The sequence below is a fragment of the Mirounga leonina genome, unplaced genomic scaffold (assembly GCF_011800145.1).
Source record: "Mirounga leonina isolate KUSES-001 unplaced genomic scaffold, KU_Mleo_1.0 Mir_53, whole genome shotgun sequence".
Classification (NCBI taxonomy): Eukaryota; Metazoa; Chordata; class Mammalia; order Carnivora; family Phocidae; genus Mirounga; species Mirounga leonina.
Genome location: NW_023270807.1, coordinates 8,005,672 through 8,031,569, shown reverse-complemented (window position 1 = coordinate 8,031,569; position 25,898 = coordinate 8,005,672). Strand labels below are relative to the sequence as shown.

At 41.1% G+C, this 25,898-nt stretch overlaps 2 protein-coding genes across 14 annotated transcripts in view; one reads left to right on the top strand and one right to left on the bottom strand.

The window, feature by feature from the left end:
- Positions 1 to 19,044, bottom strand: part of NFYA (nuclear transcription factor Y subunit alpha) — a 31,902-nt gene extending 12,858 nt beyond the window's left edge. The window contains exons 1-4 of one of the 10 annotated variants that reach the window (XM_034991381.1): positions 18,908 to 19,044; positions 11,287 to 11,419; positions 9,628 to 9,714; positions 6,688 to 6,834 (exon numbers count right to left, since the gene is read on the bottom strand). In XM_034991381.1, the coding sequence (XP_034847272.1) occupies positions 6,688 to 6,834; positions 9,628 to 9,714; positions 11,287 to 11,361 (309 nt within the window). In that variant the 5' untranslated portion in view covers positions 11,362 to 11,419; positions 18,908 to 19,044. Of the gene's footprint in view, positions 1 to 6,687; positions 6,835 to 9,627; positions 9,715 to 11,286; positions 12,215 to 18,214; positions 18,385 to 18,907 lie in introns of those variants that run through there. The other 9 variants (XM_034991380.1, XM_034991382.1, XM_034991379.1 and 6 more) reach the window with 9 other exon arrangements.
- On the top strand, positions 18,601 to 24,586 carry OARD1 (O-acyl-ADP-ribose deacylase 1). Of its 4 annotated transcripts, none has more exons than XM_034991389.1 (6): positions 18,601 to 18,986; positions 19,616 to 19,695; positions 20,015 to 20,159; positions 21,084 to 21,142; positions 22,196 to 22,308; positions 23,644 to 24,586. In XM_034991389.1, the coding sequence occupies exons 2-6, from the start codon at positions 19,657 to 19,659 to the stop codon at positions 23,744 to 23,746; spliced, it is 459 nt and encodes a 152-aa protein (XP_034847280.1). In that variant the 5' UTR covers positions 18,601 to 18,986; positions 19,616 to 19,656; the 3' UTR covers positions 23,747 to 24,586. The 4 variants fall into 4 exon arrangements, with proteins under 4 accessions (XP_034847280.1, XP_034847282.1, XP_034847281.1 ...); XM_034991391.1 differs by having other exon boundaries at positions 18,847 to 18,970; XM_034991390.1 differs by having other exon boundaries at positions 18,980 to 19,071.
- Positions 24,587 to 25,898: the final 1,312 nt, after the last annotated feature.

Sequence of the window (25,898 nt, the reverse complement as noted above, 5' to 3'; positions counted from 1 at the left end):
TTCAACAGAGTGGAGTTTTTCTCCCTTCATTTCGTTACTGTACTGTATTACATTAATTTTTCAATGTGGAAGCATCCTTGAACTCTAGGAATAAGTCCCACTTGTTCATAGTGTGTAATTTTTAATATGCTCTGGATTTGGGTTTGCTAGTATTTTGGGGGGATTCTTGCATCAATGTTCATAACGCATATTAGTCTGTAATTTTTCTTGTAATGTCTTTGTTTGGTCTTGGTATCAGAATAATGCTGGCCTCACAGAATGAATTAGGAGGTACTCTTTCCTCTCCCAATTTTTGGGAAAAGTTTGAGGATTGGTATTAGTTCTCCAAGTTTTTGGTAAAATATACCAGTGAAGCCATTAGTGCTTTTATTTGTTGGGTGATTTTTGATTATGGATTCAAGCTCCTTACTAATTATAAGCTCTGTATTCTGGTTTCTCTTCAGATCACATACATCTTTCACCTTTTACTTATTGTAGGTCTATTAGGATTTTCTATTTCTTTGTAACTGAGTCTTGGTAGAGTAGGTTTTCTTTCTAGGAATTTGTTTACTCTTTTAGGTAATTCAGTCTGTTGCATTTAGTTGCTCATAATACTTTCTTATGATCTTTTCATTTCTCTGGAGTTGGTAGTAACATCCCTACTTTCATTTCTGATTTTGGTTATTTGACTTTTTTTAGTCTATCTAGCTCAAGATCTGTCAATTTTATTATTTTCAAAGAACCGACTTTCGTTTTCATTTATTTTCTCTATTGTTTTTCTACTATTTCATTTATTTCTGCTCTAGTCCTTATTCTTTCTTTCTTTTGGCCAGCTTTGGGTTTAATTCAATCTTTTTCTAATTCCGTAAGTTGTAAGGTTAGGTTGTGGGTTGTCAATCTTTCTTGTTTTTAACATAAGCATTTATAGTCATCAATTTCCCCCTCAACACTGCTTCTGCCATGTTCATGTATGGTGGGTCTTTGTTTTCATTTGTCTTGAAGTATTTTCTAATTTCTCATGTAATTTCTCCTTTGATCCATTGATTACTTAAGAGTGTACTGTTTAGGGCGCCTGGGTGGCTCAGGTTGGTTAAGTGACTGCCTTCGGCTCAGGTCATGATCCTGGAGTCCCAGGATCGAGTCCCACATCGGGCTTCCTGCTCGGTAGGGAGTCTGCTTCTCCCTCTGACCCTCCTCCCTCTCATGCTCTCTGTCTCTCATTCTCTCTCAAATAAATAAATAAAATCTTAAAAAGAAAAAAAGAAAAAAAAGTGTACTGTTTAATTTCCACAGATTTGTGAATTTTCCACTTTTATTTCTGTTGATTTCTAACTTCATCCCACTGTGGTCAGAGAAGATACTTTGTATGCAGTCTGAGACTTAATTTGTGACCAGATATATGATCTGTCTGGAAAGCTCCCATGTGTACTTGAGAAGAGTGTGTATGCTGTTGCTGTTGGGTGGAGGGTTCTGTGTAAGTCTGTCTTATCTAGTTGGGTCTATTGTGTTAAGTACTCTATTGTCTTACTTATCTTCCGTCTGGTTGTTCTACTGTTTTTTTGACTGATTTTTAAAAAAGATTTTATTTATTAAGAGAGAGAGAGGGAGTATGCAGGAGAGGAGACAGCACAACCAGGGGGAGGGAAAAGCAGATTCCCTGCTGAGCAGGGAGACTGATCATGATCATGACCTGAGCTGAAGGCAGACACTTAATGGACTAATCCACCCAGGTGCCCCACTGACTGACTGATTTTTTTTTTTTTTTTTTTAAAGTAGGTTCCACACCCAGCGTGGAGCCCAGTGTGGCTTCAACTCACAACCCTGAGATCAAGAGCTGGATGCTTAACAGACTGAGCCACCCAGGTGTCCCGGCACTCTGAATGTATCAGTCACTGCCTTCTGGCCTCCAAAGTTTCTGATGAGAAATCTGCTAAAAGTCTTGAGGATCCCGTGTAGGTGACAAGTCACTTCTCTCTTGCTGCTTTCAAGATTCTCTATTTGTGGCTTCCAAAAGCTTGATAATTAGGTGTCTTGCTGTGGGTCTCCGAGTTCATCTTATGTCTCTCAACAAATCTGGGGAATTTTCAGCCATTATGTCTTCAAATATTCTCTATGCGCTTCTCTCTCTCTCTTCTTCTGAGACTCCCACAATGCACCTGTTGGCACACCTGATAGACTCATAGTTCCCATAGGCTCTGTTCACTTTTTTCCAATGTTTTCTCTTTCTGTTCCTCAGATCCAATCATTTCCACTGCCTTATATCTTCAAGTTCGTGGGTTCTTTCTTCTATCTATTCAAATTTGCCTTGAATCTTTCTAGTGAATATTTCATTTCCATTATCGTACTTATCAGTGCCACAATTTCTTTTCAGGTTTTCTATCTCTTTATTGGTATTTCCATTTTGTTCATACATTGCTTCCCTGACTTTTTCAACATCTTCTTGTAGTTCTTTGAGCATCTTTGGGGCAGTTATTCTTAAAATGCTTGTCTTACAGTAAATCTATTTTTTTAAAGGACAGTTCATAGATTAATTTTTTCCTCTGAATGGGCAATACTTTCCTGTTTCTTTGTATGCCTTATGACTTTTGTTGGAAACTGTGTATTAAGTCAACTAATGTACTAACTGTAGACATCAGATTCTTTCCCTTTCCTGGGATTTGCTGTTATTGTTTTGATTGTTGTAGGCGGTCTCTGTGCCAAAAAATCAGCCTTTAATAAACTGAAGGCTTTTTCAGGTCTTTTCTGAGCCTGTGCCTGTCCCCAAGTATGTGCAGTCCTTTTCTAATTTTCCCAAATATTCAGCTTCTTCTGAATGTCCTAGAGTCTAAAGTTAGGCTCTCAAAAGGGGGAAAAGAGAAAATGAAGGGGGCAGGGAAGGGTGCTGACTTTTTAAAAATTCCCTAGGGGTCAGCCACTTCAGCTGGAGGAGAGGGACTTACAACAGTGGGGGAAGGTGTGATGACACAGGCTGCCTCCTCCTTCATCTGCACCTCTGATCAGAGGCAGCAATCAGTGATCCCTGATTTTAGAGGATGGGGTCTATTTTGCTCACCTTGGCACCTATAAGCTGCCCAGAGGCTGCGTCAAAACCTGTGTGCAGCTACCTGTTAGGCTGCTGAGTAGCTGCTATTATGCTAAGAGCTCAAACTTACTGAAATTATCTTCACTATAAGTCTATGCCTCCCCCTGTAAGTAAAAAGTTTTCAAAAAGACTTGAGAGTTCCAAAATAGTTTATGCCAGACAGATTCTGCCAGTGTGACTATTACGTAGGTGGGGAGAGAGATTCCTGGTATGTCCTGTTCCACCATCTTCCCAGAATCCTCTACCTAGGTCTTCTTAACTACTTTTTCTAAATACTTAGCTCAGAGTTGGCACTTAGAAAGTAGTGGCAAATAGATAAATTAGTAAACAAATTTATTTAGTTATCTGAATCTATTTCCTAACTGAGCTTCAAACAGCAAGGGATACCTGCTTTTAGTCATTTGGATTTCCTTTTCCATCTATTCATATTTTTTGCCCATTTCCCTACTGGATTGTTATTTTCGTATCAATACATAAATGTTCTTTATGTATTTTGGATACAAACCAAATTATGTGTGTTAAAAAATATCTTCTGCATATCTGCACCTTGTCTTTTATTTATATTTTGATGTATATACGTTTTTATTTTGAAGTAGTCAAATCAATTTGGTTTTTGTATCTTTAAAAAATCCTTCTCTACTCCACGACGTAAAGAAAATTCTCTTGTAAATAAAATCTAAAAGTTTCCAAATATGCTTTTTTACATTTAGACTGTAAATCTACCAAGTACATAGTAATGAGATAGATATCGTGTTTTCTTTTTCTATGCCATTCTTAAACCACTTCTTCACTGGTATTTTATACTATTTTTATTATACATCAACTTCCAATATTCTTGCATTTATTTCTTCACTCTCTACTTTGGTTCTACTGTCCTTATTAAGCCAGTAATCTTAATCTAAAATTATACACAAATTTAGCATGTATCTGAATATCTGTACCTTTTCTAAGGGGATATAGGTTTCAGTGGAATTCTAAAATAGAGCATGCAATCCAAAAAAAGGTTAAGAAGTACTCTTCAAAAAGAAATGGTTATTCAACACTAATGAGAAGCAACCTCTAATAAAAAGGGATTGAAACCTTAAGCATTTTAAAAGGGGCCGTAGAATCGTACTTAAAGCTTTATACACATTAACAGAAAAGAGTTTCTCCAGGATGGTTTGATTAGTCACAGTCCTACTTGGAGGGAAGGGAATGAAATAAATAACCCTTTCAAAGTCTCTTAAAGGCTGAAAAGTCCCCATAAAATCATAGAATTTAGAGCTGGAATGAACCCTCAACATCACCTGATATAAACTGCATTTCTGGATGAGAACACTGACAATCAAATGACTTGGCCAGGATCAGAAATCTTGTTTAACGGCAGACCTGGGAATGAAAGTCAGGTCACTGCATTCACAGTACACTGTTCCTAGTGTTATAGCACACCATTTCTAGTCAATGGTGGAGCGGAAGGCGTGGCAGGGGGGCTGGAGAGGAGGCAATGAAAAGGACAGAAATGAATAGCAGTACGATACTGCAGCAAACACACACACAAAATATATTTAAAGCCCCATACATTTATGCATGGAGCAATGTGGAGACTATTTTTAATCCTAACTACAACTCTATCTTGGCAAAAATATGCCAACGGCCTTAAAAATGATCTTACCCTTCTCTGCTCAAGCAATCCCTCCACTCCAAAGAAATTACTCTAAGAATTCAACTGGAAAATAAAGTAATCACAAATACATTTATAGTAACCTTACCTATTAAAGCAAAAAACCAAAAATAAAGCAAACAAAAAATCCCAGAATACATTTTGCAAAAAAATTGTACATAAAATTACAAGGGCTTATATAAAAATTAATTTAGATTTATCAAGTAGTGTGATCATGGCTGGTTTTTCCAACTTCTATTAAGTTCCTCCAGAATAACTAAATCACTGTGATCATTTTAATTGTTAAAACAAAATATAGATAGAACAAAAAGTTAATAGTTCTCCCTTGCCCCGCCTCTGTGCTCATAAACATATATACCCATGAGTGTTTGGCTATCCATTACAGAAATCACATAGTATATATTTCTCTGCAAATTATTTTTCACTAAAAATACTTCAATATTGATTATCCTCCCCAGAAAACAGTTCATCCTTTTTTAACAAGGACAAAATGCTCCATATATAAACATATGGAGTATGATGTATTCAACCATTTCTTGATGGAATGGACAGTCAGGTTACAATTTTTTTCCTAGTAAAATGCTGCAATAAATGTCTTTGTACATCTCTCCCTGTACATGGATGCTTTTCTTCTTACACAACAGATTCTCAGAAGTGGGGCAGAAAGAGCAAAGGTTTATGTTTTTGTATTTAATAGTGAGATGCCTTCAGAATTTGAAATTACCAATAATAATGTTTCCTTTTCTCTACACGCATTCTAGCATTGGATATAAACTCTTTTTAATTTTTACCAACTCGATAAAAATTCCCTCTAGTTTTGGGGCGCCTGGGTGGCTCAGTTGGTTAAGCGTCTGCCTTCGGCTCAGGTCATGATCCTGGAGTCCCGGGATCGAGTCCCGCATCGGGCTCCCTGCTCGGCAGGGAGTCTGCTTCATCCTCTCACCCTATCCCCTCTCATGTGTTCTCTCTCTCTCAAATAAATAAATAAAATCTTTAAAAAAAAAAAAAAATTCCCTCTAGTTTTTAAAAATCTGATGCCACTGAGCTGCATGTCTTGCTTTACCTTTGTTTTCTGTTTCTGAATCCATCTTTCCAGTGGATTTACCTAAGTACTTTATTGGTTTGTTTACAGAATCAGCTTTTATTTACCCTTCTACATTTTTGTTAGTTTTCTACTTCATTAATTTTAACCTACTTTTTTGTTCATTTTGTTCTTCCTTTTCCTAACTTCGTAAGGGAAATACATTCACTTTTCCGTTCTTTTAGAATAAAAGTATTGGGGCTCCTGGGTGGCTCAGTCAGTTAGGTGTCTGCCTTCAGCTCAGGTCATGATCCCAGGGTCCTGGGATCGAGCCCCATGTCGGGCTCTCTGCTCAGCAGGGGAGTCTGCTTCTCCCTCTCCCTCTGCCTGCCGCTCCCCCTGCTTGTGCTGTCTGTCAAATAAAATAAAATCTTAAAATAAAATAAAATAAAAGTATTTAAGGGTTACACATTTTGCTCTCAGTACAGCTTTAGGTGTGTGTGATGGGTTTGGACTGAAGTATTTTTTTTTTTCATCACTTGTTAGATAATTCAAATTATAAATCACTTAGCAGGAAATGAAAGGGTAACATTCCTGACCAAGAACAGTTAATTTCCAAAGCACACTGTAAATTCCCTCAGCTGCCAGAAGTTCCAACAAAGATCAAACCAATAAATTTTCTATTAAACTAGACTCTCATCTTTTTGTATTCTTTATATACTGATTCAAGATCATACCTAGTATCTTAGTCCTTACCAGAGATGTCCAATTTCTGTACAATTCTGTTTCTATCACTGATAGTACAAAAGTAGAAAATCGACTAATTTTGTGAATGTAGGGTGGCAAACAGTTAAATGCCAGATCAATAGTCGTACAGTTTCTAACAAGCTCTTCTTTAAGACCTCTATTCTGATATTCTGCCTAAACATTTTTTGCATCGCTCACCTGCTGCAAACCCTGAGTCCCAGACACAGGTACTTGCATGATGGTTTGACCTTGTCCACCAGGGACAGCTTGAACCATGATGGGCTGACCAGTTGATGTGATTAATTGGCCTCCACTGACCTGTACCATTAATGGTTGCCCCTGGACCTAGAAGGAAATAAAATAACAATGAAATAACGTAAAATGGTTTTTACCAAAAGATAATCACTGGAACTATTCTGCTGCCTTGGTAGAGGGGGAAAAGGTAGAAGAGACACTAAGAAAAGAAGTCTCAAGTCCCTGTCTTCAAGTTATCTTCTTCAAAAACACTCTATCTTTGACCAAACACCAAGTTGAATACTTTAAGGTCACATATAATGAAGTATATCCAGGGTCTTTAGGAAGTCTCAACAGATATAAGGCATTTGTCATCAAATACAGGCTAAATCTACGAGAAGCACTCAATCAAAACATCCAGACTATGTGCCTTTTGAGACTAATATTCAGGAATAGTTTCTAGTGAAGGCTGGAGAGGAGGCAATGAGAGGGAGGGCTGATGGTGGTGATGGTGGTTGAGTGCAAATTCTAAATAACCTGGAAGGAATAAATCAAACTACCCAGCAATGACTCCAGGAGGCTGGGTAGCAAGCAGCTCTGGAAGCTTATGCAGAAGATCCTTTCTCCCCATAGTCTCTCAAGCGTAAATGAAATACACAACTTTTACCCTCTACCTCACTCTGGGAATTCTAGTCCTGTGGTTGTTTCAAGAGCCCACTAGGGAAGGCCTAGAAATATCTTCTGGTCAGTTTTCAAGCTCTGTGGTGAATTCCTCATACTGGACCCTGAATATCTACATAGTTGTTTTAGTTTTAACAGAAACAGTGATAAATATGGGAATTATACACTCAAGTGTATCAAAAAACTCCCAATTTTCCAGCTCCTATGAGTAAATGGACTACTTTAGAAGCCAGGGCACTATACGTGCTCTATTAACATCTTGAATCCCAATATAAAAATACCTAGCTAACTGAATGCATTCTGGAAGCCGGAAAAACAAGCCACGTTAGAAATGAAATGGAATGTTCAAAAGAATAGCTGCAAGTCCAAAATTTCATTTAGATTCTGCCCTTGAGAAATTATTTGTAGCAGAACACAAGAATATTCATAGGACTAAAATATTCATGCTTAATGCCCTTGAAAAGTGTGTTCGAATAACAGTAATTGGTTAAAAGATCAATGTTCCCTAGATGAATAGATTAGATAGTAAGACCCCCTCTTCTTCACCACCACCACCACCACCACCAAATGCATCAGAATCCTCAGGAATATTTAATTCCCAAGTTTTATAAACTGTTCGTTGAGAAATTCCACTTTACTTTTTAAAGGACTTTATAATCTGATTCTCTCATGCCTTCTCCTTTCCTTATCAAATTAAATTCCCTTTGCTACACCAATGTTTGCATGTACTCCATCAGAAAGGATTCTGAATATTTATTAAATGAGTAACTGAAAGAAGTATTAAAAATTCTCCAAAATAATGAGACCTCTAGAGAAAATGCTTTCATCATTTCCGTATAAAGTGTTCCCATCTCTTTTAACTAAAATCTACATAAGTAAGAAACAAGTTTTAAGGCCCAACTGTTCATAAGTTTCTGGCTACCCATCATCTTGAACTTCTCCCCTCACTGACACGTTAAATGTGTACATGATAAACCATCTGAGACTCCAAGGAGCCCACTGCATTTACAACACATGAATGATTACAAGGACACATGCATCAGACAAGAAGCCATACGGTTAAGAGCATGTTACATTCCCATTCCACAAGTGGTTAATGACAATACTGTTTTATGTATCAATAAGATGAAGCAAGCATGAAAAACATGAAGAACAAGCTGCTGAACTCTACGATTTGAACATATTTAGGAGTACCTACAAGCTCAGCTTTTTTCAGCCTAATTTATGTTCAGAACTGACAGTGTATCACCATCAGACATTACAGGCGGGAGGTGTCGGGATGGGGTTGAAAGGTTAGGGTGAAATGATTACGATGAGGGGCAGGTAACTGCCGGATGCTTAGCAGCACTGAAATGAGGCGTCAGTTCTAGATTCTAGGTCCTACTTTGAATCATTTCCATTCAATAAAGGAAAAAGGCAGGGCACTCAAATTTTGCCAATTTCTCAAAAATAGAGTAATTTTAATCAAAGTAACCTGGAGACACAGAAAAGACTTAGGCTTCTACTCTCATTTTTACATAGGAACTGGCCAAAATATAACCCCAACTAAGGATATTTAGCTTGGCCATATAAAAAGTTAGGGAACTGCTCTAGTTAAGTAAGAATTCTTATAGTGGCTGTAATACCTAAGACTTATAGAAAGCATATTTCACCTTTGTCTGGCGAAGAGGTGTAGGGTAATCTTTGCAAATCTAGTAATAAAACAGGTCATGGTTTCCTTAGGAAAGGTAGTGAAAAGGCAGCAGTTAAGAGATTAACAAGATTCACTGATTAGATAAACCTTGCCAAGTACAAGGATTATTTTGCAGCCAAGTTGCTCTTTTGATAAAAATAAAGCATAATCTAACCCTAGTTATTTTTTATTCCACTATTATAAATACAAATCCACGGAATTTTACCGTGCATTCTGATTACAGAGCTTCAGCTCTAAATAGATTCTAATGCCACTTGTAAGAATTTCTTCCTGTCACTTGCACCATTTCCTTCCCAAAGAAACACAATTGCCAAAATTCAATTTTCAGAAAACTGATACTGGGGTCACTACATGACTAGGCATGAAACATGAGGAGACTGGAATCTTACAAGCCTCAAAGACAAGTTAACAGCATCAAAAACATGCAATTGACTTTGCCATTCCTCCTTGAGATCCTACCACAAATAGCACCAGACATGAGGACAGGAGAAGTTCATGCAGTGCTTACAGAGAATCAGAGAGGGCACCACTACCTGGAGGGTCTGGACTTGCTGGCCTGAGGCGGATGCCACCTGGGCCTCAGTCTGCAACTGGACAGCAGTGACACCACCCTGCTGCTGAGAACAGGAACAGGAAGAGCTTGAAATGTGTCAGGAAGGAAATGTAGAGTTCAAGACATGAGATCACCTTACCTCTTGTGGGAGAGGGAGGGAGTCTTCTTTTAACAGTCCCATCCAACAGAGGACTCTCAAACTATACAGACTCCCTATACTGAAGCTATTTTGTTGCAGGTAGCAGGATTAAAGATATTAGCCCTTGGTCCCCAGAGTGAAACTCAAAACACATTTCCATGACTCAAAAACAATAGTTGTCATCATGAACACAAATTTTTTTAATGTAATCCTTCCCCCAAATAAGCATTTGATCCTTCTGGTTAGGGTTATCTTAATGCTTTTTATTTCCTCAAATGAGTTCACAACAAAAAAGTTATCAGGTTTTTACAGCTTTGAAGCTACAATGAAGAATTTCTGAGACTTAAATGTAATCACCAGGTAGGAAGAATGAAGCAATCACTGTGAACCAAAATCATCTTCAGGCTGGTCACTGCTCTCAAGGCCCAAAACTAAGATTACTTCTACTCAATTGGATTACCTTAGAAGCAATGTTTTCAGTGATTTAACCTAATGTTTATATCCTCTAATGGTAAGTTCTGACCAAACAAGACTTCATCCATCAAGGTGGTGGTGTGAATAGAGGGCCCTTTGTGGAATCCCCTTTCCTAAGGAGGCAGTTGAAGGAAGCTGCCAGAGACACAGCAGCTGGGTAGAAGAAAAAGCCAGTGAAGGAGTTTAAATAATTAATTTCTTTTAATCAAGAGGTGCCCCTTCCTTTGATCATTAGATAGGAACAACTTACCATCAAAATAGCCTTTGTATTCCCTACCATCTACTTTTCTGTATTCTCTAAGTTCCCTTTTGGAAACAAAACATGCCCCAATCTCGGCCTAAGGTCAAATCAATGCATAATAAATGTCTTTTCTTCTAGGGAGAAACACAAGTAAACTTTTACTAAAATAAAAAGCTAGGTATAGAGCATCAGAAAATGTAATCTCTGTATAAATCTAAGAAAGCAATCTATCTTATTAAGGAATAAATCAACACGGGATTCCTTTCTTGTATGTGCTTATTCATAATAAGAGTGGCTAAGTATTAACCTCATGCTGAACTACAGCTTTTCAGAATAAGCACCGTAACGTATCAAATCAAAGAACAGTGGATTTCTTGGATGCTGACTATCTTGGTTTATCCATTAAGGCCACAGACTTAAAAGATCACAAAGCTAGCTTAATGGAAAAGAGGAACTACAAAACTGAATCCAGAAAAAAACAAAAACTCCAAATTTCCATCTGAGAACAGACTAGGTTTTGACTTTTAGCAAAATGAAATGGGCAATTCAGTATTAAACCAGGCTCCCAAGAAAAGCAAATTCTATGTGGTCATGGACTGAATAGAGCTCTGAACACATGGAACGTGAGAGAAATCGCAACAAATCCAATCTTCAAAAAGCACTTCGGCACGAGTCACCAGACCTATTATTCATAAGATCTGGGACCTCTAAATAATTCCCCACTGAGTGGTGCCAATCCGGGCTCCATTGCTGTGCTGTTTAAAGCAGTTTTACTTCCATACCTGCTGCTGAATCTGTCCAGCCTGCACAACAATCTGCTCTGTCGAACTATTGCTGTTTGCTGTATACTGCTCCATGATCCCTCCAAGTTAGAATCCTGTCCACAGTGAGTTTCACTCAGGAGATCCTAGAAGACTGCGAAATGCACTCCTATTAGAAAGGTTGGGAAAGAAACTAAATGAGATTGTTAATAAAAGCCTCGCCAGATGATTAACATTGATTAACTTATTGCTGTGCTTTATTCGCAAGTAAACCGGGTAAGAGAATAGGAAATGTTCGTTTTTGACATCATTTGTAACCAGGATTACAAGGCACGCTCATGCCAACAATACCATAATGCCATTTCACATGTCTTGAAAGTGCTTTTAGTCATTTTTTATTGGCAGCCTTACCTTTCGATACTACCAGGGCAACACTTCCAACTTAGAAATACTCATGAAACTACAATATCATGTTGTTACAAGGTCTATTTAACACTGGTTTTAAGGTCTGCCTGTGTATTTTAGAGGATATACAGTTTCTTTATTTTATAGCACATACTTGCTGCCTGCCAATGCAATACCAAACGTATCACTCTAGTTCGCTACACATGGTCTGCAGTGTAAAATTTCACGGCTTATTATTTAGTAAGGAAATGACCCAGACCTGAAGTCAACCATTTTGCTTATCAAAATCTCCATTAAGTAGTATTAAGAAAGCTTGAGTGAAGGTTTAGGAATTTGCATTTTAATCCACGGCAAGGAATAAGTTGTTATACTAACGGCAAAAATAATGTTTATAGATTAAATAGAAGAAGAAATTTTATATGACATATTAAGGCTACGAGTTTCTCTAAAATCTGCCTTCGGCTCAGGTCATGATCCCAGCATCCTGGGATCGAGCCTCACATTGGGCTCCCCGCTCAGCGGGAGGCCTGCTTCTCCCTCTCCCACTCCCCCTGCTTGTGTTCCCTCTCTCGCTGTTTCTCTGTCAAATAAGTAAATAAAAACTTAAAAAAAAAAAAGAAGTTAAAACTACATAATAAAGGGTAGGATATAATTAGGTCTATTAAGTATTCAAATGCAAGAGTGGGGGAAACTTAACGACTGAGCCATCCAGGCGCCCCGTCACTTTAACTTTCTTTATGGCAATTTCTAAACCTATGTAATAGTGATAGGGGCGGCCTAGGTGGCTCAGTCAGTTAAGTGTCAGACTCTTGGTTTTGGCTCAGGTCATATGATCTTAGGGTTGTGAAATCGAGCCCCGCTTTGGGCTCTGTGTACAGCATGAAGTCTGCTTAAGATTCTCTCTCTCCCTCTCCTTCTTCCCCTACCCCCATTAGTGCACTCTCTCTCTCTAAATAAATAAATCTTAAAACGATTCTCTCCCTCTTCCCCTCACCTTGCTCATGTGTGTGTGCAAATAAATAAAATCTTAAAAAAAGAAAAAAAAAAAGAGTAGTGAAAACATTATTAATGAACCCCCGCAGCCATCTCCAATTCTTATACCGTGGTCAATCCTGTTTCACACATCTCATCCACTTTCTACCCACCCCTGAATTATTTTGAAGTAAATGTCAGACACTATAGGATTCCAAAATGCTGTAAATACTCTGGCATCTATCTCTAAAGAGGTAGGACTCTTTGTCTTTACCATCATATCACAATATTGTCTCTACATTATCATTTCAAACATTAGAAAATGAGTAAGTCCCTAAATATTATCAAATATCCAGGCCTTGGTCAAATTAACCCTTCTCACTTAAACACTCCTTTAAAATAAGGACGCAATTAGATAAATGGAAATGGTATTTGAGAATCTGAGACAAACCTGATTCAAAAATTTAAAATTATACCAACTACCAAAGGGTAATTCACCCTGGAAGTATGGGATAGGTACAGGTATATATAAGTAAAATGTAGATAGGTCTTTGCCCCCAATTTTTCTCCAGGCCTTCATAAATTCTAAAATTTGAACGATAAAGTTATGTGAGCTAAAATGAACTGCACATTATGTCAGCAAAGAAATGCACTACTCTCCATAAACCCGCACATGGTAGATGAGATTAATCACTTGTAAACTGTCTCAATATGGTGTGAGAGAAATAAAAATACATCCAAGTGCATGTGCAAGTATTTAGGAAGAAGTATATTTAGGTCTAAAATTCACTCTGAGGGGCGCCTGGGTAGCTCAGTCGTTAAGCGTCTGCCTTCGGCTCAGGTCATGATCCCAGGGTCCTGGGATTGAGCCCCGCATCGGGCTCCCTGCTCGGAGGGAAGCCTGCTTCTCCCTCTTCCGCTCCCCCTGCTTGTGTTCCCTCTCTCGCTGTGTCTCTCTCTGTCAAATAAATAAATAAAATCTTTAAAAAAATTAAAAATAAATAAATAAAATTCACTCTGAAATGCATCAAAAAACAAGATGGATTGATGAATGAATGGATAGATACCTGATAAGTATGGTACAGTGTTAACAGAAGATGCTAGGTGATGGGTATGCTAGTGTTTACTGTAAAATTCTTTCAATTTTACTTATGTTTGAAAATTTTTATACTAAACTGTGTGTGTAGCCTATTACTCATAAACGAAATGGTATGCAGAGTAAGGGTGTAAGAGCCATAAATAAGTGACAGGATGACTGTGCCATCACTGCATGCTATTCTGTGGCCATATGGTTCTCTAACTCACTACCCTTGCTCTGATGGAATGCTCACCCAGCAACTAACTATAATTTAGATATACATACAAATATGCCAACAAAAAGCAAATATGATCAGCAACACAAATGAACTTATTTCTCATTGCATAGTGACAAACTGACTTTTTGATTTTTATACCAGTTCTCTTTGGAATTGGTTGACTAAGTCGGCTCCCGAGATTCTGGGAACAGTAGAGAAAACTGGGTTTTCAGGTCTAAGGGACTCTGCCAGGGAAGTAAATGGTCTTCCCTAAGCTACCTTGTCTCTAACTGTAGTACAATGTATTTATCTTTATAAACTAATGAAATTGAAGAATTAAGGATAATGATAACAGAAGAGCCTAACTGATTCCATTTATATGAAACTCTCAAAAAGCCAGAGAAATCTAGAGACACAAAGCAGGTCAGTGGTTCCCTGGGACTGGAAAAGCAGGGTAGGATAGGGGTGGGAAGTTGATTAGAATAGAGCATCTGGAACTTTCTGGGGTGATGAATATGTTTTATATATTTTTATCATGGTGGTGGTCACATAGTGACATACTTAGACATACCAACACTTAAAATAATTACCCTTTGTGTCTGTTAACTGTATCTCAATAAAGTTGATTTAAAAAAATGGGATCATGAAGGAACATCCTCTTTCAACCCCCCCCGCCACCCAAATCCCCTTCCTGTATGAGATTTTTTCCATGATCACTAATTTCCAGAAATTTATTTTATGAAGGACATGAGAATAAGTAATAAATAGAACGTCGTGCAGATTTTCCTCTTAGTTTATGCTAGTAATAAAAACGCTTCAATTTAAAAACATTTCAATCCACTGTACCCTGAAGGGTAAAAAAGGAAGCAGTTCTCAATCTAAGAGCATTTCTCTCTCCCATTAATGAGGGATTCAGGTTGCAGCATGATACTGAGACTGCTAAGGGTGAGCATGTACCCAACTGGCTTCAATGAAGCCCTCTGCTTACTACTACCTTGAGCTTCAGTTAGTAAAACTGCAATACAATGTGACATTTGTCTTTCCTCCAGTGCTTTTCTGTCCAAGATTTGAACAAAATTAAGTCAGCCCGATTTACTCAGTCTAGTTCTCGATCCTAACACAGTTCTGGATGTTTCTTCCTCAAAGAGCAAGTGTGTGTATATTCCGGCTAGCATGAAAATCCTCTTCCTCCCCACTTCAAGGTGCAGAACCCTGAACATAGCTAACTACCAGGAACCTATTCTATGTGTCCCTACACACATTTTAAAGCTAAAACTTCCAAAAACTCAACCATAAGCATGTGAAAAGCCCTTCAAAATTACTATATTTAACAATTACTACCAGGTAAAGACTGTAACATCCCTTCAAGTTTTTTTGACCACAAATCACTGCACACATAACATAGAAAAAAGTAACTGAAACAAAATTTCCATGAAGGCTTATCTTTATGTAACATAAGCTGCACATTGTTATTTCCTATTGTATTATAAAAAATTAGCATTACCCACTAAATTGATTTCACAACTCAACAAATGGGTCCTGATCTGTGTTTGATAAAAGACCAGAGAACAAAGGACTGTCCAGCTTCCCTACTGTCTGAGGGAATTCCAGATTGGAGTTCCTAATTTGCTCCTTGTCTGCACTAATGAGGCATCATTTGCCAGTCACCATTCTGAAGGTTTTATAAATAAAAAGAAAACTCTGACGAAGATCCTAACTTCAAAGAGTCTTTACGTTTGGTAAAGAAGAAAAAAGCTATACCGGAACCCTAAGAGAGAAACAAAGTCAAACAGTAGCAGGGAGAACAGACATTTCTTCTACCTGGGGATAGGTAAGTCAAGGAAGGCTTTAGGAAAATGTGGCACCTGACGCGGTCCAAAGTGTGAGAAGGATTTATACATGGGATGATGTGGGAGGGGGTGGAGTACTCTAAATGAAGAGACAGCATAAAAACAAGGACAGAGAAATTTCAGGATATAAACAGCAGATTAAAAGGCCCCATGTCAAGAGAAAGCTAGAGGCCAGAATACTATCTCTTTAAATTCTAGGCAAAGAAGTTCTTCTGCAGACAGGTGGAGGCTCTAGAGATGTCTAGCACAACAGCAACCAGACTATAATTTGTAACTGCTTTTTAGAAAAAAATCTAGTGAAAAATGCCTGGTGGTTTTAAAGAGGCTAGATATATCCATTTTTACATACCAAGGTTTAAAGAATATTCAGAAAACAAATATAAATGTTCTAAAAAATACCTTAGACATGCTATCCCATCTATTAATGTGGATAATGTAATAATCAAAATGACTTTAACAACATGATTTAAACAATGAGAAATGCATTCTAAAAAGTGAAAACAAAACAAAAAAGTCTCCAAAGTTTTAGTAGTGGAGAGTTTTATGACCTTTCATGTGATCATAAAAATGGGCACCATATACTTAAGACCTACTGTACTTGCCAGGACTGTAGTAGATGCTTCACATGAATAAAAACTTTTAAAATCCTAAGAGAAAAATCTTCCTTTCCTCCCCCAAAGTCAGCCACTGTTGTAGAGCAGAAGCCCACAGGTCAGAAACTTGTTTTTCAGACCCTGAAAAAAAATACACTCCGGGATTTCTTCCATCTGAACCTCCAAAAAGTAACTATTTCCGAAAATCCTTATCAAGACATACAAGTGCTTTTATCACCTGGGCTTTCCTGCCTAAATTCTCACCAGTACTGCCCAGTGTCTTCACCCACCTTTCCCCTCAAACACAGCACAATTTGGTGCCTCTGCACATGCTCTTCTCTTCTTTCTTGTTGGAAGAAATCCTATTGTCCTTCAAGACCAATGAAAAGTGTGGCAACATCGAGTCTTCCACCGAGGCTCTTAGTAGCTCACCCACCAGTACTTCACAGAACTGAACTTGGCCTCCTTATAGCACTAACCTTTAAGTATTAATTAGTTGTTCACTTGTTAATCTCCACCAGGCAGGTAAGATTCTTATTGACCTCTACCTACTTTCTCCCCAGCATACAGACTGATGCTTGGTACATACTAACTGCTAGAGACCTGATTGTCAATGAAGGTTTCGTCTCACCCTAACGAAACCCCACAACACTCTTAAGTTTCTATAAATATCTGAGTAGAAAACGTTAACATGGAATTAGAAAGTATGCTAAAAAAATAAATCAAGAGATGACTGTGGACTGAACTAATGAGTCAAGCCTGGCACATGCAAAGTGACACAGAAAAGTTAAAGAAAAAAAAAAAAAGAATTCTACATTCCCGAAGAAGGGAGAGTTCGCAAGATGAGCAATGGAGAAAACTAATAATATGAGAAACAAGTTGTGCAGCCTCCGGGAAAAGGAATGCGCAGGACTGGCACTCATGAGTGAGGTTCCAGGCACCGAACGGACTGGCCCGGCTGCACAGCCAGGACAAGAAAGGGAAACCGCCTGGTCGGACTCCAAGACGGAGGTGTGCGGTTCTGCCCGGGCGAGCGGGGCGGGGAGAAGAGGAAATGACGAGCCAAAGGGGGTGGTAACGGCGCCGGGCCGGGGACCCGGGCCGAGCGTGCTGAGAGGAGGGGCGCGACGGGGCAGGGGAGTGGGCGCACTAACGGACCCCCTCCCCCGATCCGGGAGACGGCGGGGGCGGGCCCGCAGAGCGCAGAGGCGGGGCAGGCAGGCTCCCTCTCCCCGCCGCGCCCCGGGCCCTGTGGCCGCGGCGCGTACCTTCCCCAGGCCTCACTCGCGACCCAGGGGCGCTGCAGACAGGCAGACCCGGCTCTCGGAGGGCTGGGGATCGCGGGCCCCGCGGGAGACTTCCCGTCCGGAGGGCCGGAGCACGGAGAGTGCAAGGGCGGGCTTCAGTTTGAGGCCCGAGCAATCTGGAGAAGACCGCCAAAGCCCCGGGCGTGCGTGGACCTGAGTGTAGGGACATTCGTGGCAAGCAGGCCACCAACCCCGAGCCTGGGGCCTGACAAACTGGGCCTAAGGACCGGGAGAAGGGGGACGCATCCCCAACTGGCACAGGCCCCCTGCAAGAGTCTGGACCCCGGGTGCTCGCTCCCGAGGGCGCCATCCCCGCGCGGGGCGGCCCCCTGCAGGCCCCGGCCGGGAATGGCCCGGGGCACTAACAGGCCCCGGGCCGGGGCCGCCAGCCGCCCGGCTCGGCTAGGCTCAGCTAGACTCCCGGGGCTCGACGGGCGCCTGGGCCTCTCCTGAGTGGTCAGCGAGACCCGCCAATCGGGGCGCTGGGGCCGGCTCTGGGCCGCTGGATATTGGCTCCTCACACTCACCGTGCCTCGCTCCCCCGGTTCGCTGCCCGCGCTGATTGGCTCCAGTACCGGACCCCGAAACCCAATCAGAGGCTCCAGCCGCCGCTGCCGCCGCCACTGCCGCTGCCTCGCAAAATGGCGAACCCGAACAAAGGGGAATGGGGCCTCCCTCCAACCGCCTCCGCGCAGGCGCCTCTGAGACCACGCCCCCTAACCCCCAGCATCGGGCTCGCCCCACCCCCAGTTGAAGGAGCATCGCGCAGGCGTGCCCTGAAGCCACGCCCACTTCTCTGATTTGACACCATCTCCGGCTGAAGGAATACGCAGGCGCCTTCTAGACGCGCCAGATCCTTGAACTCAAACACCGCCCTAAACATAGTATTACGCAGGCGCTAACTATCTCCTTTGTCAACTGCCCACCCCCTTCTCTGAGGTCGCTGGAGACACACCCCTGGGACTAATGCGCAGGCGCCGTTCTTCCCCACTCGCGGTGGGCTGTCTCGTTACGCATGCCCGGACGGCGGCGGGACATTCCACGGATTTTACCGCCGGAAGTTCGGCGGCCATTACCAAAGAGTGGGAGTTTGGCTGACTAGCTAGAGGGGCTTGTTTCCGCCCGCTCCTGGGTGGTGGGCGGCCATTTTAGGTGCGTGCAATTAAAGGCTGTGGCGGGATTGGCTCCGCGTCTAGGTTCGTCCGCTGCTTCCCACCTACCAGGGCCGGATCCGGAGCCCTTCCCCGCGGGGCGGGACCTCGCAGCGGCCGACTCCTTTCCAGGTGAAGGGTAACCCGGGTACGTTGAGGTTTTGAGCCAGCCTTCCCGCTCCTTCCCACGGGACCCCAGGACAGGCCGTACGCCCTCGCTGACCCGCCCTAGGGTAGGACACAGAATGGGAGGCCTCTTTAGACTCCTTCCCCTGTCCCCCGAAGAGCAGGTGGAGGTGAGCCTTCCTTGAGAGGCCGCCTTTCCACCCCGCTTCTTGCAGCTCCGCAGTACACTCCCCTGGTCCGGACACTCCTCGGTTGCGGCTCGACGGGACTGTGGCCAAGTCCCTCCCTTTTTCTTGTGGGCCAAACCCACTGGGGAAGTACTTTTGGTCAGGCCGCGGAGAGGAGACTGTCCTCAAACCGCCTTGCTCGGGCGCGGAGAAGGGAGGTGCCTCCTAGGGACCGCCTTTTCTTCCCCTGGCTGAGCGGAGCGCTCCAGGAGAGCGCGAAATGCGGGCGGGGACCGGCCGCCGCGACCTAGCCGTTCTTCCTCATCCTTGCCCCAGGAGTTTTGTATTACTTCCTAGAGGCTCAGCGAGCTCACGTTCAGCGATAAATGGTGGGGGAAGAAATTGCCAAGTGGGTGGTCAGGCAGTTTGAATATAATACATACAGGCCGCCTAAGCATTTTTACTTCCTTTTCCCTTCTCATAGCTGAAGAAACACTTAAGTTCTGGAAATTGCGACTCAGTATCATGGCCGGCAGCCCTAATGAAGATTCAGAAGGAAGCAGAGTGCGTAACAACTATTAACTTATCGGTGAACTGAAATTCAGAATAATTGAGGTCAAAAGCATAAACACTTTTTAATTAAAGCAATGTCTTCCCCCCCCCCCCCGCTGATTTACTTCAGAAAGGCTGATACAGTCCTAGGCAGAAACCATCACTATCCTTGTACACATACTTTAATTTGTTGTAGTTCCTTAAGTTCTGCAGGTCGGGTTTTAAATCAAAAAGGGACAGTGGTGGGGGACTCAGTAAAGGGAAATGAAAGAAACAGCTTAGTGTTTTTCTGTATCAAATAAAACCTTTTCTTTCCCTTTTCACATTTTAGATCACTTATGTGAAAGGAGACCTTTTTGCATGCCCCAAAACAGACTCTTTAGCGCACTGTATCAGTGAGGATTGTCGAATGGGTGCTGGGATAGCTGTCCTCTTCAAGAAGAAATTTGGAGGGGTGCAGGAACTGTTAAATCAACGTGAGTTTTGAAAAACAGCTGAATTAGTCTGCCTTGTCTAGAGCATCTTGACCTCCTGTTATATTTTAATTGGTAGACAAGGATATACATGCAGAGAGTGGGGTTCCTAACCACTGAGTACTTAATAACTCTTCAGATTAAGGTTTTTCTCTACAAAAGTAGCCTCTAGTTTGGGTCTTTATCACACCAAATTTGAATTCTTGTAAAGGTTTCTAATCTCTTCCTCTGTCTTAAAACTTTTTTGATATTACTCTACTTTTCTGAAACCTTTAATAACTGAAGTGCTTCGCTTCAGTTCCACAGGTATTAACTCAGCATTCAAGATCCTTTGTTTACCCATATTGTACTTACTCTTCAAAGAGGAGTTTAGAAACCTCTTCCTTACCTTTCTCATCACTTTCTACCGAGACTTTAAACCAGAGATACGTGTTAGAACCACCTGTAGAGCTTCTGTAACAGTTGTTTAGAGCATAGTCCAGGCTTATTGGGCCAGTCTCCCCTGGTGATTGCTTTAAAACAATTTCTTAACTTTTTAATCGTAGTTCTTTGTAAACATGACACTGTCTCTTCATTGAAAACTCTTTGGTCATTAGAAACTTTTATATATCTATGTTCTCCACAATGCTTAGCACAATAAATAACCCTTTGTAAAAAAAATCACTGAAGTTTTTAAAGTGAGTATGGGTGTATTTGAAAATATCAGGACAAAAGATGGGGTAAGAGGAAAAGAACAAAAAATGAATAAGAAAGCTGGAAGTTAAGGAAGGAGGAAAGTGTTACAGAGTGTTTCTTCAGAATTGAAAATTATTTTTAGCTCTGAAGTGAACTCAGATCTGTAAAGATTTTTTTTTCAAATTGAAGAATGCAGATTGGTGCTTTGTTTTTGTTTTTTTACCTTTCTACTATTAAATGACTTTTTCTTAGAAAAGAAATCTGGAGAAGTGGCTGTTCTGAAGAGAGATGGGCGATATATATATTACTTGGTAAGATGGGGGTCAATTCTCACTATGTCAATTTCTCACTAGGTCATAAGGACTGGTGAACACATGGGCTGTACTGCATTTGTCAATCATGATTCTAGACAACCAAAGATGACAAAAAGCTTCTGATCTCATGCTCACTTAGATCAAGTGGTGGTGGCTCTGTGGAGCACTGGGTTAGAAAGGAACATGAGGCTGCATCCCAGCTCCACGGTGAAGAGTACTGTGACAGCCACCAAAAGCCTCTGTTCTGAGAGTTGGAAAAGTTAGGGATGTCCCACATATTTCAGTTCTTTCCTAATTAGAGTGCGATAGAAACAGTAGGTTCTCAAAAGACAGATTGCCCAAAGGAGTTTTTCTCTCATTCTTCCCTATTGAATGCAGTGCCTAGTATTACTTAACTCCTTTCCTGCCTTTTGCCTCAATGTGGGATTCTTTCACTCTCCAAGTGGTCTTCAGGCCCCAGAAGGAGTGTAGCTTCTTGGTGATGGTGCTAGGTCACTTAGAGCAACCAACCCACTACACGTCTGATTTGGACAGCACACTGAGTGCGGACATGTCTCAAGGTCTTTGGATGCTCTCCTTAAGGCCGACGTGGCTTCCAGTCTTGTTTGGAACACTACCAATTTCTCTTTGTTCTATAGAGAAACGAAAAGCAAATAAGCATGATTTCTAAATAGACTTAACAGGAAGTTTTCAGGTGGTATGGGTTCTTCCTTGTTGCAGATATATTGCTTATCTCTTGGAAGTGGCACAAAGACTTTGACCTACCTTGCTTAAAAACAATAGACAATAGGCACTGCCTGCTAATATGGGCTTTTTGGGAAAAGGAAAGGTTATCACGTGGCAGTGTCTGGGTTTCTCAGGCCCCGTTTAGTAGATTTTCCTGAGGGCCTCCCATAACTGGAAAAGACAGTATGACATTTGTCATTCTGCTCTGAACTCTTCTATAGAAATACACTTATTTTAATTATCAGGATGTTGGGAGAATGTGATGGCTCTTCTTTGGCTGTCATTTTGGACTAATGAAAGTTTGAATTCATTCTTTGTACTCAGATTACAAAGAAAAGGGCTTCACATAAGCCAACTTATGAAAACTTACAGAAGAGTTTAGAGGCCATGAAGTCCCACTGTCTGAAGAATGGAGTCACCGATCTCTCCATGCCCAGGCAAGGAAATCCAGGGCCCTAAATACTTGTACTGAGTGGTGGGATTTGCTGTCTGTCTTGAAAGCTTAACCCAAAATATAGGCTTAAAAGTGGACAAATTTAAAAACTTCTAAAAATCACCAGTGAACCAGTGATCAGACTTTAGGCCACATTATACCCATTTCTTAGCCTGGGTTGAATGAATCAGGATAATTAAAACACACCTGCTTCAGCCTACTTTGTAGGGAGGATCTGTTGGTTAGTCATCTTTGTTGAATTCTGGGCATCTTCTGCCTGAGGCTGAGGCTCTGTTCTTGAAGCAGTAAAAGCCTAAGAACCAAGACTGAGCAATTGTGATATTCTTCTGGGCCATTTCACGTGTCCCAAGCTTATTAATCTGGTGCAAAGAAGGTTGTAAATTATCACTGCCTTAAACTGCATGCTTGTTGTGGTCAGTGTGGTAGTAGCCAGAGGATAGGTCCCTTATGTAATGTATTAGACCCTCGATATTGGGAGCCTGAGGGAATGGCATTGGGGGTTCAATATCCTCTTTACTTTCTTTTTAGGGAGTAGGCTCTTGGGGTCATTTCTCTTCCTGTCAGTCTAATTTTGAGTCTGTGCTGACCATGCATGCAGGTTTGTTCTAAGCCCCAAGTTACTTATAAATGTGGCTACAAAATCCCTCACTTACCCTGGGCTGTAATGTATTCATGTCTTCTGTATCAGAAACTGTTAACGTGTTTTTATCACAATTTTTTTACGGACTTAAATTATCAGACTATATGAAATTAGCAATTTTGAGTCTTTCCCCCTTTAGGGATATTGAGGATCAATAAAGTAACATCTTAGAAGAAAGGTGCCAGGTAGGAGAGTTTTGTGGGCTGACTCAGGTTTCTCACCAGGGTGTTGCAAAGACCTGAACTGTAATCGGCTTGGCATTTCCCAGCATTTCATTTTGATTTCCTTTTTGCCAAGATCTTGTCCTTTGTGCCTCTTTTATCTTCCTTAGCATTTCATTATTATAAGTGTGTTTTTAAAATCCCAGCTAGTTTTTATCAATAAAGAAGGATAGTGAGTCTCCCGTGTCACCGCAGTCACCCATTTTCTCAAGGTAGCCTCAAACAACTGAGAAGTGGCATCTTATTAGCAGAAGAGAAGTGATAGCTGTTGGACGTTGGGCCATCTAGGAACAGATGAGGTGACTCACAACAGGAATTCACTTCCAAACTCCCACCATGGGTGTGAGACCAGATCATTTGTCTTTATGCTCTGGGTGGGTGCAGCCTAAAGGAAGAGGGAAGAAACGATTTCCTAGGTACCTTCATCACAACCCGTGGAGCTGTTTGTCTTTTTCAGGATTGGATGTGGTCTTGATCGTCTGCAATGGGAAAATGTATCTGCAATGATTGAAGAGGTGTTTGAAGCCACGGACATCAGAATCACTGTGTACACACTGTGAACAGATGCGTGGTGTGGATGTGTGCACGTTCTCCTGTGTGATCCCTGCTGGACCGTAGCACTGGACGAACTGACCTGAAAACAGTCTGAGGAAAGATTCGTGTGAAGTAGTCTGTGTCACAGGCCAGACTTGGGTTGCTGTATTCTCATGATGGGACTGGGACTCTGGAGGAGGGATTGCTTGGGAAATGTTGCTGTGATTTTTTTTTTTTTTTTTTTTCCTTCAGGAAGGTAAGGAGTAGAAATGCCTCATATTAGGCAAGGAAATCAGATGTTGGGCCTCTGACCTGTTTTCATCCAGGATACGACCTGACTTGTTTGGCTTGCCACTAGGTGGCAGCACGGATTCTACTTTTCTGTTGAAGAGACATTGCAGGAAGGATGAACATTTCAATTAGTTTTGCATCTTTTGTCATTTGTGAGCTTGCTTGGTATTATCCTTATGTCATTCTAGGAGAGAATTATGGGTTTTGTTTAAATTACAAAAATGAGTCTTAGGTTGTTAACAAGAAATTTGTGGTGACAGAAAAGGAGAAATAAACATCTTTTTCTTGGGGGTCCAATGAGGTTCTGTGCACACGGCTGTTGTTCTGGACCTGGGTAATGGAGGATTCGCCTGTAACTAATTGGGAAGAATCAGACAAAAGGTCCAGTGGGAAGAGCAGCAGGGTGAGAAGAAATAAGAACGGACAAGAACTGTGGGTCAGCATTACTGGAAAGGCAGATGTTTAGAATCTCCTCATGGTGAACTCTTGCTCTCTTCTGTCTACCACATAGCTTCTGCAATTGAACGGGTCTGAATTCAGTCATGGAATAAATGAAATAATGTATATGAAATATCTGCTGAATTGCTTAGGGCAGAGTAATGACTCAACAAATCAGTGGTTCTCAACAAAATCCTTCCTTAATGAATCTTTTAAGAAAAAGGCCCACTTCCTTCAAAAACTCTAGTTTGGCAGTTTGGGGTGGGGTGGGGGAAATGGCTACGTTTCTTTGTGTCATTAAGCTGCAGAGAGGATTGTGATCATGCAGCCAGCTGGGATGGAAAACAGTACATATTAGTCCCTTTTTCTTCTTTAGCTAAGAGAGCAGCACTTGATCCACTCCAGTGTTTACAGTGAGAGAATAGGTTCCTGGATTCGGTATCAAAGGTACTGGGAAAACTAGTGGAATTCTTTTTTACCATTACTGTGGTAAGCTGTTTTCATCTGTGAACAGATGTGTGCTGTGATGTGTCCACGTTCTCCTGTGTGATCAGGAGATTACACCTGGCTAGCTCAGTCAATAGAGCATGTGACTCTTAAGGTTGGGATCGTGAGTTCAAGCCCCACATGAGAGGTGGAGCCTACTTAAAAAAATAAAAAGTTAAACTAGCCTGAACTATTGATTTTCTTGCTAGAGTGAATTCTGGGTCTGTTGTAGGACTTGTTGCTTTCCCAAGTGTAAAAAGAACTGGGTTTCAGAGGGGGCTTGTTGAAACACTAGGAAAACACCAGTTAAATATAATCTTTGTACTTTAGACTTGTGTTCTTATCACACTGTAGTGTGATAGGAGGCAGCAGTTTCAAAAAGTATTTCACTTCTTTTGTATCTCTGGAACAGACAAGTTCATGTCGTTGGGGTAGGAGTAGTGCAGGGCCAAGTTCATTGTTGAACTCAGACTGAGGCTTTTGAAGCTTTGCTTTTTTCCACATACAGTAAAACTGAAGGGGAAAAGAGAATGAATACACAATACAGAAAATGAGAGTGGGATGGTAAGGAAACTTAGAATCAAAGTATTTTGCTTAACTATGCAAATAAATCTTTGCTCTTGGCTCAAAACATTGGTTTTTGTAGGATTTAAAGGGATTAAGGTTAATTTTTTTCGTGGAGTATGAGCCTTGATTCTTTGAACAAAGTCTAGTCTCGGGGAGGACTGGCAGTAAGTGGACTTCTGTGACTCAGTGGGGATATGATAAAGTGCTTTGTCATTTGCAGATAGTCTTAGGGTCAAATTCTGATGACTTACCACACTTGAAGCTTGGGAAGAGGAGGCATGGCCTGATAGAATGAGCACATTATTCTTGGAAACCTAGTTAGAGTTTGGCAAACACCCAGAAATTCGTACATGAAGTTTTGCTTCTACATAGGACTCAAGCCTTGGAAGAAAGACT